General features: G+C 31.9%; 1 protein-coding gene across 1 annotated transcript in view; it reads right to left on the bottom strand.

Annotated features, from left to right (window-relative positions):
- Positions 1-16889, bottom strand: part of FSTL5 (follistatin like 5) — a 491494-nt gene that overhangs the window by 56543 nt on the left and 418062 nt on the right. Inside the window, exon 12 of the mRNA XM_016200335.2 lies at positions 6420-6569. Coding sequence (XP_016055821.2) covers positions 6420-6569 — 150 coding nt within the window. The remainder of the gene's footprint in view (positions 1-6419; positions 6570-16889) is intronic.

The raw sequence follows: 16889 nt of genomic DNA, 5'->3' as shown, positions 1-16889 counted from the left end.
CTTCTATATTTCTTAATCATCCATTTAAGTACCATTTTCAGAGTGTTATAGTATAATGAATTAATTTCTAATCTTATTGCTTTGTAAAACTATGTTTAAGATATGCTATATAATGTAATAATTTTTTATTTGTTGCAGCTTTATAAATATATTGATAGAGATATTTTATTTAATATTTTACAACATTGTTTATGGATACAATTTACTTACACTATGAGGGTTTTTCTTTCCTTTGTTGCTTTGATCTGTAAACCTAAACTCCCTTAAAATCCCAATATACCTATAGGCATACAAATTCATCAATATTTCCTGAGGGGATGCAACAAATACAAAAAATTTTAAAAAGCATGCTACACTTGGTCATAGGCCAGTTGTATTAGCTTCTATAAAAATGATTTATATTGTAAGGGTAAAATACTGGTAATAGCAACAAAGATACACAGAACTTGGGGTTTAATCTTGACATGAAGGAACAGTGTGGCACAGCTTGTTTATCAATCTGACAAGGAGAGTACCATCTGGCTAATTAAGTGAACCTAATTTAAACTAATGATGTAGATTCTCAAGATAATGTGCTAATGGCTAGAGGAGACTGCTGATGACACTTAAGAATACTCCCTAGGTGTTACAATAAGCCACTTCTGTATCCAAGAAGAACCTGATTTTGCTCCACAGAAGACAAAATGAGGTCAGTTGTTTATTAGTTAATCATGTATAGAGCAAAATATCACCTGTATGACAGTCTTACAAAAATTTTAATAAGAGGAAAAGCAATAGCCATTTGATGTTTAAAGCAACACCAAGGTTATATCTTCCATTTAAAAATTATGACCTTTTACTTTTAAAGCTGCAGATGGAAATGATACTGATGCAGCCACTGAAAACAAATATACCCTGATGGTAATAATTTATACTGAAGTTTGTAAAATCTTATGTTGTCAGGAAAATACTTTTATTGTAATAATAAAACGTAACAATGCTGTTTAAGTAAAACAGGAAGTAAACCACCACATTAACAAAGATACACATTTTAAAATTACTAGTTTTCATAGAATTTCCTGCACAAATGGTACTTTAAAATTTGGAAGAATTTTCACATCTAAACCCATCTGGGACACAATTTTTCTTTTCAGTGCTCTTAAATCAGTTCATTAATTAGTCATAAAAGTGTCCTTTTATGTTCCTTCTCGGGGTACATATTATTTACTTACATTTTCCCTTTCATTTTTCTGTTCTCCACTATGTTTCCAAAATTTATTACCATGACTTTTACTTCAATATTTTCTTAGCTCCTTTCACTCTCTGCTGGGATTGTGTTTATCTCTTCTTTTATTTAATTCTAATAGTGTTGTGATTTTTGTCCTTGATTTTTGAAAAAAATCCCAAAGAGTTTCCTTTTAATTAGTCTTTATGGAAAAAAACCTTCTATACGTTAGTTCCATTGTATCTTTATATATGTATCTTATGCTTTCCTCCTCTCATGTAGATTGTTCTGATTTCTTCAGTTAAATTTTAAAGTCGTGTGGTTAAATGCTTTGTTTTCAGTTTATTAATTATTTTTTTTAAGGTAGCCAAATTGCGTCAAAAGCAGACTTACTTGGAGTCAATGATTTAATCATGATTATCAATAGTACTTGATAGTATCATTTTAAATTTATTTTGGTATTGTTGATAGTTAGCTTAACATTGAGTCAGAGAATTTGTACGGAATAGTTTCATTAATATGTCTTGAGACTTAGTTTATATTCTAGCATGGGGTCATTTTCAGTAAATGTTTCACTTAGTGAATGCTGTGGTCTGAATGTTTGTGTCTCCCCAAATTCATATATTGAAATCCTAACCCCCAAAGATAAAGGCATCAGGAGGTGAGGCCCTAAGGGAAGTGATTAAGTCATTAGAATAAGGCCTTCATAAATAAGATTAGTACTTTCATTAAAAGACCCCACAGAAATCCCTCGCCCTTCCCCCAGGCGAAGACGCAGTAAGATGGCACCAACTGTGAACCAGAAAGAGGGCCCTCTCCCAATCACGACCATGCTGCCACCTTAGTTTTGAACTTTCCAGACTCAGAACTGTGAGAAATAAATTTCTGTTGTTCACAACCTGTGTCGTATTTAGTATATAGCAGCCTGAACTAAGACAGTAAAATGTTTAGTGATAATGTATATTTAATCATTGTTGGATGCAAAGGTTAATACATAGGTCAGTTAGTTCAAGCAAGTAATAGTGTTGTGCAATTCACATGTTATTAATTTTGGCTGTTGATTTATCTAGTATAGAAGTATCACATGCTTCTCACTTTAACCATATGTCAATCACTTCTAGTAGCATAGCAATAATCCCTTTATAAAATTATAAAAAATCATGTTTTTATTTTCATATTTTCTTAATAGACTACTTTTTACCAGTTCTGTTCCAATTTCTATTGGTGATAAAGTCTATGTTTTTGCATATCTGACAATAAAACAATTATGCTCTGCTTTTAGAATTATATTTGCACTGATTATATAATATTAGAATATATTGTATTTTCACTTAGTCTTCTAATACTACTATTTCACTTTATTTTGGCACTCATTATTGCTATTGAGAAAATTGCTGTTGTTCTTATGGTATTTCATCTGCCATTTTTAAGATCTTCCTTTGTCTTGATGTTTGGCTGCATCATATCAATATATTTAGGTATTGAATTTTTTCACTTGAGTTTCACTGTACTTTCTAAATCTGAGGGTTTATATATTTCATCTTACAGGTTGTATAATAAAGTATAATATAAATGTGTATTTATATATGTATACATTATTTTTATTATTCTATAGAAAATTTTCACTCATTATGACTCATTTTGATATAAAAAATAACTTTCCCTTTTTCCATTATCTCCTCTAATATACTTTTGGAATTTATCATTTCTACTGTTAATGGTAAATTAAGTGTGATATATATTCAAACACACTGTTTCTCATTATTAGTGGTAGTCACTCTGTAAAATCACCACAAACACTGAATTTCTGAATATTGAACCATTCAGTGCTCCTAGGGGAAACATAAAGTTAGGTTCCTATGAGACTCTGGTAACAATATTTTCCTCAAGTGCATCAACTGATCAATAATATAAATAACCTTTTTTAATTGTATTTCTGTTCAAAGACACTTTATTTAGTATATATTGTTTATTAATTAACATTGAACTCAAAGTCAAACAGCACTACAACTAATGCTTGAATGAAGCTTTACTATTAGTCACATCATAGCTTTTTGTATAAGCATTTCAGCACTATATTTGTGTGCCATTTAAACAGCAAAATTGCCAGCAAAAACAAAAAAAAAAAAAAAGAAAAAGAAAAAAGAAAGAAAGAAAAAAAGGACACTAAATACACCAAGAAAAGATCACTTGTTTATTGTATATAAGCTCAGCTGGGAATGTGAACGTTGGGTGACAAATTTTTCACCACTCTGTGAATGACCACAAAAGCACCATGAGTATTGATCTTGTGGTTCTAAGTAAATTGAAGAGAGGTGAATTTTTAAGTACAAAATCAGTAAACAGTGAGAATCAACTGAAATAGACTTCTCTACAGCAAAAAAAGAAAAGCACTAAACAGCTATATGCAAACAAAATAACCTCACAATTATAATGTAGAGCCAAATTAGCTGATACAAGTAGTGAATATTACGTATTTTCATTTATGTAGGACTCAGAATCAGTCAATATTTATGGTGACAGAAATCTATGAAATGGCTACTTTGGATAGGTAATGACTAGAGAGAGTAATAAAACATTATTATTTTAATAAGATCATAAGGAGAACCCATTTAGACTCTCGCTCAGTTTTCTGACCTATAAAAAGTGTTAAATTCTCACCTGAAAAATGTCCACAACCATGATTATATCACAATATGATTTTTAATATTTTAGCATTGTATGTCTTTTACATTCTCCTGGTATTTCATAAGCATTTATAAGCTCTTTGAAAAATAAAATAATTCATGTGATTTTTTACCATTGCGTGAACATTTCATTATTGATATTTTCTATTAACTTAAAATTTTACATCATTTTATAAAACTGGAAGTTATGTGTATGGTAAATGATATTTGCCTTTCTCACTTTTAAATATCTAGTAGGGAACACATATTCAGTCTATGTAGTTTTCTAGTTTGAAAATTGTATGTAAAGACCATCTTGATTATTCCTGAAACACATCTACTTTTAATCTGCTGGGAAAAGTACCTCGATAATCCCAAACAGAATGCCTGTAATTTGTTGTCCTATGTTGCAGCTGGTATTAAAATAAAATTAACCTGGTCAAAAATCTAACTGTCTCAAAATCAGACACATAGGTGAAATATACAGAAAAACATATTCTCACATTAGATATTAGACCATTAGATTAGATATACATGAAAACCGCGTAACTTTGGAGGCCTCAGAATTTTCTAGTATAACAGTTATTCCTCATAATACTCATTATTGTACTTTCACATTAGGAATTGACTATAAATGTGTAAGCCTGGAAATACCAGAGCTTTGTAATAAAAACACTTTTCATTCTTTTATTTCTAATACCTAATATATCTCATCATAGGCAATCAATAAATGTATACAGGATGGATGGATAGATGGATAATTTCATCAATTCCTGTGAAGCTGTTAAGGACTCTTAGATGAAAAGCCCTAACTTCGAACTTTGTATCACTTTTTTGTGGTTCTAGTCAGGAATCTACATTACAGGGACTAACAGCTTCCTCAATATTCAATTTTAAACAAATGTTGCTGCAAAAAATCTCTGTAAATATAAGGAATTGTTAGGTTCCAGTGTCTCTCAGAAATTCTGACAGCAAACAGGTATATAGCACTTCTATAGACCAAGCTCTGCTGTAAATGCCTTATAGATATTAATTGACCTAATCCTTAATACACTAGGTCATCAAATAAGGTCAATTCATTCAACATTATTTCATTATAATAGTGATGAGATGCTATAGGAACTTAACTTTTATTTACATCAATTAGCCTATGATAAAATTGGTTTCATTATACATTCCGTTTAAAGTCACAGAACCTATGGATGATGCTAAGTGAGTATGGTATAACTTTATAAGATATGTACAGTTGAGGCAGGACATCCCCTTCTGTATGGAAACAGGCTTACAAAAGGAAACAGGCTACAAAGGAAACAGAAGAGACAAACAAGAATCAGATTTATCCAGCTGGGCCAAGCACCCTTGTCAAAAGGTGATCTATAACCTATTATAATGCTATTATAATATTATTAGTATTGCAGAGAGACCAGTACCCATCGTGCACTGAGGCCATGACACTATTGCAAAGGACCAAAAATGGACAAAAACTCCCCCTCCCATTGAGAAAGTGGTGCCTCGCCTGCCCCACATCAACTCTGCCCAGATCCACCCACCCATGAATTCCTCTTCACTAGCCCAAAATATAAGCCTAGTCTCCAAAACCCTTTAGGGCGACTTACTTCTTGCGGCTGACTGCACTCCCTTATTTGAGTGTAAAGTTTCACTTTAATAAAACTCTGTGCTTTGCTGAATCTTTCTGTCTCATTCCTGATTTCTTTCTTGTGTGGGGACAAGAACCTGGACACTGCCACTGGGAAGAGGCCTCTCCTGGCCTCCCCATGAGCCCCCGACATCTCAGTTGTTACTTCTATTTATATGTATCTTATAAAGTTATTTTAAGTTTGTTTCTTTTGAACTAAGAAGCCATAGATCACAATAGTCGAGAGCCCAGATACTGGAACCAGATTGCCTTGATGCAAATCCCGCACTGCCCCTTGGTTGTTGTGCAGCTGAGATCAAGCAGATTGTCCACATTGGACAGTCTTGGAAAGATCAGGGAATGAAGTATTTGGTAGCTCAAACCAACATAGTTTTTCATAACCATGTCCATAGAAATACTTGTTAGAGATATTTGTCTCTGTCATTGACCTATGTACATATTAGTATTTTTTTTACTACTATAGTAATTAGGACCTATTAAGTTACTATTATCTAGTAAAGTCTTTTATTATCTCAGCCTTGGCTAAAAATCAAATGAGAAAAATGTAATACTGCTTCTGGGATGATAAATAGATACCTTAATTGGCTTCTGACTGGGACTCTCCTTGCTCCAGGAAGAATAAACAACTCTGAGGATGATTTTTGTGAAACTAATCATGTTAGTATTATGATGTGTTTACAGAATCAAATTTTTGAAAACAAAAGATATTTAAATTATTTACTTAATTTGTTAGGCTCAAGGAGCAGAAAGAGGGGAGTGTTTGCAGAAAATACATATATTTTCCAGTTATCCAAGTAATGAAACAAGTTAAAAATGACAATCAAATGGCAAAGCACAAGTTAAAGTAAAGTAAATAATTTTAGTCACTTTCAAAAGTAGGAATCATTCATACCTGAACAACTTTTTGGGATTGCACATCAACAATTAGGACTCTGTCCAAAGTTGGCTGTGCAACATAAATGAACTTGTCTTTGACGTTAACAGCTGAGGCCCACACACATTTCTGAACTTCATCTCCTTCAGCTTTGGGACAGACTTCATCCTGTAATTTAGAAAATAGAAAAAGAAAATGAATATCTTAAATTATAATATGGGCATGGTCATATTCTATATAAAATTAATTGATGTTTTACTACTTTTAGCATCAAAAGTTAAATATAATAATAAATATAAATACAGAAAGAGTTAAATTAATCACAACAGTATATAGTACATACCTAAGCCCATTAAATATTTATAGAAATAAATGTGGATGTTAGATAGTTATTCAGAATGGCTACTTAATTTTTCACTTTGGCATCAAGGTCAAATTTTACAGTCTTTTAATCTGCCCAACCTTTTTATTCTACCTTTTTACCCTAGAACTGCCTTCTGGTTGAATATTGCAGTTTGGGCTTAGTGGCCATAAATGAGGCAAAAAAAACCCAAATCAATCTCTATTTCTTCTTTTCCTGAACTTTGTTAAAAAATGAATTTTGAAGGGATATCTCAGCCCTTGTGATTTGTGCTGGCAGAAACATCACAAATACAAGAAATGTCACTTAGCTCATTATTTTTGTTTCAGATATCCTTTTATTCACTGGTTTATTGGTTTTGTAATTCTCTCAATTTAATTATAGTTAGAAAAACTACTAACGAGATTTTTTTGAACTGTACACAAAATATGTGTGTTATGATAAATACTTTTTTATATTATGATATAATGATCAGCATTGATTTATGTATTTTACTTGCTTTATGATATAGGTGTGATCAATGATTACTGATATCTAATTTATTGATTTGTATACTCCAGTTAGTTAGTAACTCTTAAATTAAATACTCTCTTCTCTAATTCAAGTAAAAACCTAATTTTTCATCCAAAATTCCATTCACTATTTATATTTAATAATCATGAAACAAAATCAACAATGTTTTCATTATCAGCACCACAAAACATTTTTTTTAATTCAAAGATAATACAGCAGATAAACCACATTAGGCATTTAATGATTAAAATAAACAATTCAACAGTGTAACCCTTCTCACGTAGCATGACCATAATAGGTGGTTTTCCTATTTGCATAACATTTGGAAAATGATGTAAAAACCAGAGCACTCTGGAATGAGAAGTCCAGTTTGTGGTCTGCTGTTTTTGTTCTCCAAGCTTCAGATCTGATTCAGGAGGACCTGGAGTGTCTACTAATTTTTAAGATCTAGTGCAAAGGTTGTCAGGTTCGGCCAGAACACCAAGAACATAGAGCGGTAATGTCTAAACAGCACAGGCTGTTCCAGGCTTCTAGGACATTAGCAAAACAAAATAAAACAATTCCCCCCCACCCCCCAAAAACCAAAAAACCCTGAAAACTAAACTTCTAATGTATGCTTCTGGTAGTTTTAGAGATATGAAATTAACTCCATTTCATGGACTGTAACTCCATTTTATTCTATGATGACTACCTGTAGGGTCATCCTGAATAATGTCCATGGCACCAACCTGAAGGCAGAAACCTGTCCTCAGCACATGCCCAGAAATAGAGAAGAATATTGTACTTTCATTCATCAATTTACTGAAATGTTATTTTGTATGGCTAACATTTTCCCTCAGAAGTACATTAAATATCTTTGAGAAGAACCTATTTTGTGATAATCAAACACTATATAAAATATGTACTTGAGAGGCATGAAGAGGTGAGAAAAAAGTGGGACCTAAGGTTGATGAAAGGCTCAGAATACAGGGAAATTGTTTACAAATTCTTTGCTGTTGTGTAAAAGTTACCAATGAAGCCTGACAAAATTACAGGAAGTGTGAGTGGCCTGACACATAACTGTCAGCCAAACAACTGCTGAACCAGGAGCAATTTCCACCCCTTTGTTTGCTACAAAACTATTCAACAGTAAAATAAATGACTCTGCTGGGAATTACCTCCTATTTTTATGCTGTCCCTATAGGATGTCCCTGGCCAGATTCACAATCATTTTTACAAAGCCATTAAAAGTTTCCTGTCAGTCAGCCTCAATTTTCTTTGCTTCCCTTTATGCCATTATTTCTGATTACAGTCTATTAGGTCCCATTTTACAATAGCACTCTTATTTTTTTAGATTACATAAATTAATATTTATTCCTGTGGATAAAATTGTAGAGGAATGTTTTCACATGCATTATGCTCTTAATGGGATAAAAGAGAAGCTAAAAAATACCAGAGATGCAAAATAAGATTAAGATAATACATACTGATGAGGAAAATTGTCACAAATTCTATCAGAGTGTATCATTAAATTACTTTTTGTAGAAATGTATAACTACCATTTAGAGCAAAAAGAATTAATAAGATATTAGAAGTCATGAGGATGAGTAGTCAGTAAGAAAACGGCAATTCTAGTTCATTATAAGAAACTGTCTATTTCTCTTTGGGTTATTTCCACATTTAATTACATATTTACTGGGTATGTATCAACCTATCAAAAATTGTGAAGGGGTACAAGATATATTACTAGCGATGACGAAAGTTTTGACTTAGCAATTAAAATACTGTTGATAATACCTGATTTGCTAAACATACGTAGGTTAAATAGATTTTTAAAAGCACTCATCTTTTACAGCCCCCTTTGGGCACATCTTGCGTCACTCGTGGCAGGAACGCATGCTATTGTCACAAGTAGCCTCGTTTCCCTTGCACCCAACTCACCAAGTTTCCGCCCCCAGTCCCTCCTCTCCTTCTTCTCTAATCACAGATTCGTGCACCGTCCTTTGCCTTCGGAAAGAGCTGCCCTACATTTCATTTCTAACTATAGTTATGTCTCCAAGTACTCAAACCTGCGCACTCTCCTGTAATTTAAGAAGCCAACAGTAAAAAATAATTACTTGGCTTCATCTGCTTTCCCTTCCAGTCCGTCTAAAACCTCACTTCCATCTCCTGACCTGTGGGCTGCTCGTCCTTCAGACTGGCGTTCACCATCCTACCCCCTCCAAAAGAGATGTCCTGAAAAGTCACGGAGGCTTCAGAATTTCCAATCATTAGTCTTCAGTTCTTGTTGGGAAGCACTTACTGACCACTTACTATGTGAAAGGTACTGTGTAAAGCTATGCTTGGAAATAAAAACATGAATATGAGAGAATGCCTGCTCTCAACTTGCTTAGCATTTCTTCTGTGTTTGGCTGTCCAGGCAATTGGTTCTTCCTAAAATGTTCTTTTATTCTTGTAAAACAAGGATCGGCAAACAAGAGCCCCAGACCAAATCCAGTCCACTGCCTATTTTGGTATTTTTGTCCAGGAACTCAGAATGTTTTTAGCATTTTTAATGGTAAAAATGAACAAAGAGAAAGAATACTATTATTTCATGACTTATGAATATTCTATGGAATTCAGACTTACATAAATAAAGGTTAATTGGAACACAACTACAACCATTTATTTAAATTTTGTCTGTGAGTACTTTCATGCCATAATGGCAGACAAAAGCCATATGGACTGCAAAACCTACAATATTTACTGTCTGAACCTTGGAAGAATAAAATGTTGCTGAACAGGGCTTCTAGGATATGTCCCTACCCTAGTTATCACTTTAATCCTATTAGTTAAAATTCTGTCTATAATGGCTTCTTTATCTTCTGTTCTCTAATTGTGAATTCAAGAAAGCTAAACCTCAGACTCTGGTTTTCTGCTCTATTTCCTTTACATTAAATTCCTCTGAGAGGACTTGCATTCTTATTGCTTTATTATTGCCATGGCCAGATGACACCCAGGCCTTCCACATTTGGTCCCTTTCCAGACAAAACTGTTGAATGAACAATTTGAAATGATGACATAATAGAGGAAAAAAGTATGCTATACTAATGGATGTAGTAAAAGTGATTTGACATTAAGTAGAAAATAAATTAAAAAAAAGTAAAATACGTACACACACTCATAACCACACATAGATAGATAGATGATAGATACATTAGATAGGTAAGAGATACATGCACAATGATAGATAATAGATAGTATGTACCTGGAGGTAGATAATAAGGCTTGATTTATATTAGGGAACTTTAAAACCCTCAGCAGTTCTATAAAATAACAGGATTATTAGCTAGTAAAATAACAAAGAGCAAAATTGACAATAATAATCATGAATAAACCTATGTATAGAACATAATTATAGTTGGTATGTAAAATATCCTCTCTTTAAAGTTTTAATGTAGATTTAGTAATCAAAGGAATACCAGGCTTAGTTGCATGGGTAACAAAGCACTGAAAAGGCAGCTAATTAAACATTAATAGGTTAGGTTTCTCAAAGACATAAATAAAAGTAAATATTTGATTTTCTGCATAACTTGGAATACAAATGCATCATGTAATATACATAGCTGTGAAAGAAAACAAACTGGCATTAGTATTATAATGAAGGTAGAAATAAGTATGTAACAAAAAAAGTTGACCTAAGATATATACATCCAAATTAGGCATTGAACTAGTTGGCATTGTGGATTCACCCAAGGGTAGTATATACACACTCCTAGATAAGCACAGAACCACTGGAAACGTGTATTGAGTCACAGGTGTAGAGAGAGGGTTTGGTGTTTTAATAAATATGCAAATATAAGCATTTAAGTTTGAAATATTTCCTCAATAAATATATATTTAAGTTTTTAACTGTCACTTATAGCAAAAAAAAATGTATATTTTTCAATCATGATGTTAAACACTAGGCCATGTCATCCAGAATCATTGAGAACTAAAATCTAGAACAGCATGATTCAAAATGTGGTCTTTGGACAAGTACCTGTTGGCATATCATCTGTTATTAAGCTGATAATATTACAGAAATTAAAGATAACTATTTAGAATCTTTTATAGCAATTTACATTGCCATAATATCCACATGCATGATTAGTGGACCTATCCCCTTGAACAGAATTTAGACCAGCTTGGACCCTGTCAAGCCTACCTGAGGGTTTCATGGGGTGGAAACTACCTACTGGTTTTAAAAAAAAATAGATTGAGCAAAACCCAAAGTGGTTCTTTCCCACAAATCATTTTAATGGCACTAATTTTTAGCTTTCTTTTCTTTTCTAGTTTTCTCTCTCTTATAAATATCACTTTTTAAAATCCAAAAGTCACAATTCAAGTCTATTAAGAAAAATAGAAAAGTGAATGGAACACTTGAAAAGCTAATGTTTACTTTATCAAACATAATAGAATGTCAATAATTGCTCTCAATGAGGATTTGTCTAGTTTATCATGAATCCAGACAAATGAGACAAGGGTTCTTTTTAACTAGACTGGAATATTTAGGTTTCGATTCCCAGAATATATTTTATAGCCACATGGAAATGTATATAATAAAGTTAAGCTATTTGTGAATATATTAGATATATTATGTATTTTTAATCTTGCTTTGCAAGATTTTTTAAAAAACTAGATCTTACAATAATGCATTAAACAATTTTATATCAATGGCTATCTCCCTTAATTGGAACATTTTTTCAAGAGAAAATGAGGTTAAATTACTTTCATCAGTTTTTAATTGAGATCACTGCTTATAACCCAACCAATACAACTGCTCTTTTCTTAATTAGATATTTTCAATTTATCTCATTCTATCTGCCTTTTCATTTATTAAAATGTCATAAATAATCTAGTTCATATTAGTCAAAACGTAAGTAGTCACGTCAAGTTAGGGGCTGATTTTCCTTAATTTAACCTATTTTAGAAAACTCTCATAGCAGAATTTTGATTCTAGTATATCAAGGTACAAAGATCACATGACAGAAATTTTCATCTTTTCTTTTGAGACCAGAGGAATGTATTTTTGTCTTTCAGTGTTACAATAAAAATGAAGCTGATAGCATTATGTTATTAGAAACACTAAGAAGACAGGATTTGAGGTCAACCAGACCTGGATGTAATAACATTCAGCTCTATACTCATAGTAATGATGTTAATACTCCTTTTAAGCCTTGTTTACCTCACTGGTATAATAATATCACCCATCACATAGGATTATTATGCAGGTTAAATAAATCATGCTTGAAAGTGATCAATAAATGTTACCTGTTATTTTCATATAGAAAATTCTCTATGGGCTACATGTAATAAAAACTATAATAATCTACACATTTTTCATACAATTGTTTATTCAAATTTCCATAATGTTTTTAATAGACATTCACTATGGATATTTGAAAGTTTTAAAGAGTTACTCTTAGCATGGAATGCCTGTTGAATATGTGGTCGGGAGAATTAGTTTTTCCCCCTTTATTATTTGGCAGGTCTGTGACATTGAACAAATCACCTGACTTTTCTCATCTCTCCATTAGGATATTGTCAATTGTTTTAATAAAAAAAAAATTCAAAGCTATACAAATTACTTCTACTCTGCTGAAACGAAAAATGTTTTACCAGTTCATAAAAATACTGTTTTAGGTTAAAATAGCCTATTTAGAAAAATAAATTTAGAGATTTTTAAATTTCAAATGCCTGCAGAACATAAGAGAAGAAAACACCAGACATTTTGTAAATACATGACTAGATGATTTGTGTCTTGGTTCTCCTGCTTCCTGTAAATGAACTGGAATCTTGGCCAGGGTTGGTCTAGATGCCAGTGGGCACTGAGAATCCCAGGGGTGGGACTTAAAGTCTGTTGGGAAAGGCGTAAATTTATATAATGGGAAAATCAAACTAAATATCAAGACCAAAGGCTTCCAATGAGGTTGAAGAACAAATAAATAGAGACTGGCAGAAAGTTATTTGAACTGAAAGAGAACATTAAGCATGAAAGGAGTCAGACAATTATGGTGTATATCAGGAAATGTAAATTACATCGGCCTACAGTGCAGGGTGGATCAACTTCACTAAATGGTAGTGTGCATAGTTGGAATTAAAGAATTAGTTATGTTTATTTCTCCCCCAATGTAATGAAGATTTGATTTGTAGAGAAGCAATGATATTCTCTCCTAACATTGTTTCATAAAAACAATTAGTGAGTTAGCTAAGGGAAAAAATCAGATTAATTTTTTTTTCTTACCAAGTAACACATAAACCTAACTGACACTTCCCCCCACAAAAAGCTGACTTTAGTGTGTAAACCTTTCTTTAATAAGATGAAAAGTTCATTTTAATCATGACATCACTTTAAACACTAGTGAATATCATCGGGAGATGGGCCTAACTTCTTGCAAACACATTCTGTACTAGTTTCTTTAAGTAGAAGTGGAGAATATTTGCTTAAATGGTCCCTTTCAACTAACGATTTATAGACTCATAATTTAAAAGATCAATAAAACATTTGTTTAAGTACTCAAAGTATATACAAGCCTGTCTACAATTTCTCTGACATCTGGATATCTAATTTTCTTTATTAATTTGAAAACAGGGAGAAGGCTTCATAAGGTAGTCTTTTTAATTTTGATTAATGAGCTTAACTCTGCCTCCTTACAGCTTCCAATCATTTAGAATTTGGTTCTTTTTGAAGCAAATAGAAATACTCTTTCAAATTTTACATAAAAGTCTGTCAAATGTTTAAAGATAGTTTGTGAATGTGTTAGTTTTAAAACATGGTTGTTAGAACTGAACTTCAGGTTTCTTACTTCATTCTTCTGCTGTGAAATTCATTTCCTTTTCCTGCTTGATTATCCATCTCATAGGCCTTACTCATTCAGAATCTATATTTGCTTTAGCAATAGAAGAATGCAGAGAAATTAAATCTGTAAATATAATTTTTTTTTACTTTTTTATTTTTGAGAGAGAGACTGAGAGAAATTTGTTGTTCCATTTATCTATGCATTCATTGGTTGAGTCTTACATGTGCCCTGATGGGGGTCAAATCCACAACCTTGGCACATGGGAAAGACGCTCTAACCAATTGAGCTACCTGGCCAGGGCTAAAATTGCTTGTTTTAAACATTTTAAATAAATGTATTTGTATTAATTTGCCCTGATGCTTCCAAATTCTTATTTTAAAATAGAGTAAGTTAAATTATTTTTTTATTGCTACTAGTCCATTAGATAAAGAGGAAACAAGAATAAAATTTGTTTAGGGTCAAATAACTTGAACAACATGGAATGTCAGAAACGTTGTAAGTTCCTCTTCTCTTCTTTAAACCTTTGTCTTTCTTTTAGTAGTGAGACATGAGTTTTGATAACGCACATTTTACACATTTCTTTTTTCTAAAATCCTAGTCCGATGATGTTTTTAAAATAGATTTTAGAGAGACAAGAAGGGGAGAAAGAGAGAGAGAGAGAGAAACACTGATGAGAGAGAAATATTGGTCGGTTGCCTCCCATACTCCCAGATTGGGGACTGGCCCGTAGCCTAAGTATGTGCCCTGACTTGGAATCAAAATTGAAACCTTTTGGTGAGTGGGATGACATTCCAACCAACTGAGCCACCTGGCCAGGGCTACATATTTCTCTTTTTGGTAACAGTACTTGAGGAGCAAAACAGGTTTTACTGACTAAATTTCCAAGTATGCCTATGTAGAGTAATCTCCCCCATAAGCAACTTACTGTCATAAATATTTTAAAAATGCTAACATAAAAGCATACATTAAATTAATTTTATGATTGTTGGATTATCTGCATTAGGTTCAATACAGTGTAATATTTTTTTATGAATTGAACTTTTTCTGTAGCACATAATCTCACAATGAAGATGGTGATATTTCATGTTGAATGAGTTCTTCCATCTTCCCATATTGTCCAGCACAGAAGCAAGCACCTAATTTGGAAGATAGGGCTAATAATTTTTCCAAAAGTACTATTGACTGGAAAAAGTTATTATGAAGTGTGATAGACTAATCTTCAAGAATTATAAAGCTGTTTATAGGATAATTATTTGAATTTCTATTATTAAACTTTATTGTAATTCACACATAAATTTGCTCTACAAAGGAACTCTTACACTGTACCTGTTAGATAAACCTTTAAAGTTTATTTTAGCATGGGCTATATTATTTACTGGTTAATTATTATTGCAAATGATCTACATTCTATTTCTTACTGGTATGTAGTGAAAGTATACTGCAAATAATTTGTATACATATGTATTTTGCTATATTGTATTAAATATAAACTACAAAAATAGATTCACTTTAAATCATATTTTGTAAGCCTTTAAAAATAAATGTTACATTAAAAAAATAATTTAGCTCTGCACCTACCCTTTTTATAGGTAGGAAGATACAGACAAGAAGTCCATTTACTTTGTCCTTTCTCTTTATAATTATATCTTTATTTGTTATATTGCCCCAGAATTATATTTTTCTTGTCTTCTTTACTGACATATTAGAAAGGGGTCTGGATGCATTATGCAGTTCAGAAAATTTCTTGCATAATAACATGAAAACATCAATGAGTAAAAATTCACCAAAGCTACCTCTGTAATTTAGTTTAATGTAAATCTTTTAAAATGTATGCAAATGATATAATCAGATATGTTATTATTGTATTCCATCTTTAAGTTTTCCAAATAATCTAAAAAATGAGCTATCAGCTATAAGTTAAAATTTGTGAAGTCATATTAGTAAATAACTGTATGTTGAAAATTACATAGTAAAGAATTATATTTTAATGAATATTATTCTAGTATACCTATTTTTAAATATGCTAAACTCGTCTTCTGCTCTTATCATAGGAAATGCATTTTTCATAGTTATTTGGTGGAGTCTTTAGGGGTTTCTATATAAATAATGTTACCTGCAAAGAGTGACAGTTTTACTTCTTCATCCCCAATTTGGATGCCTTTTATTTCTTTATCTTGCCTGATTGCTATGGCTAGCACTATGTTGAATAAGAGCGATGTGAGTGGACATCCTTGTTTTGTCCCTGATCTTAGAGGAAAAGCTTTCAGTTTTTAACCAGAGTAGGAAATTAGCTGAGGATGTGTCATATATGGCCTTTATTATATTAAGGCACTTTTCTTCTATATCAATTTTATTGAGTATTTTACTCATAAATGGCTATTGTAGCTTATCAAATGTTTTTTCTGTGTCTATTGATAAGATTATATGATTTTTAACCTTTCTGTTGTTGATGTGGTGTATTACATTGATTTTTGTGTGTGAAACATCCCTGTGCCACTGTTATGCACTCCACTTGACTGTGATGTTCTATTTTATTAATGTATTGTTGTATTCTACTTTATATCTAAGCCTTTTTGTATTATTTTTACCATGCAAATAGGTTTATTTGAAAAAAGAAATAGTACTTTTTTTTTTCAGTAAAACCAAATCTTAAACATACTAGTTTAAGATCCATATTAGATAAATTTATATGACTTTGTAAATTTCAGAATTAAAATGTTTCATGTTTAAAGGCATGTGTATGAATAATTTTTGATGTCAGACTGTTCAGCTTTACCCTTAAGAAATTGCTACTGAAATATCCAAATTAAATTA

Source organism: Miniopterus natalensis, chromosome 4 (assembly GCF_054644295.1).
Source record: "Miniopterus natalensis isolate mMinNat1 chromosome 4, mMinNat1.hap1, whole genome shotgun sequence".
NCBI classification, from domain to species: domain Eukaryota; kingdom Metazoa; phylum Chordata; class Mammalia; order Chiroptera; family Miniopteridae; genus Miniopterus; species Miniopterus natalensis.
Note: the sequence above shows the minus strand (reverse complement) of the source record. Positions and strands in the feature narration are given on the sequence as shown.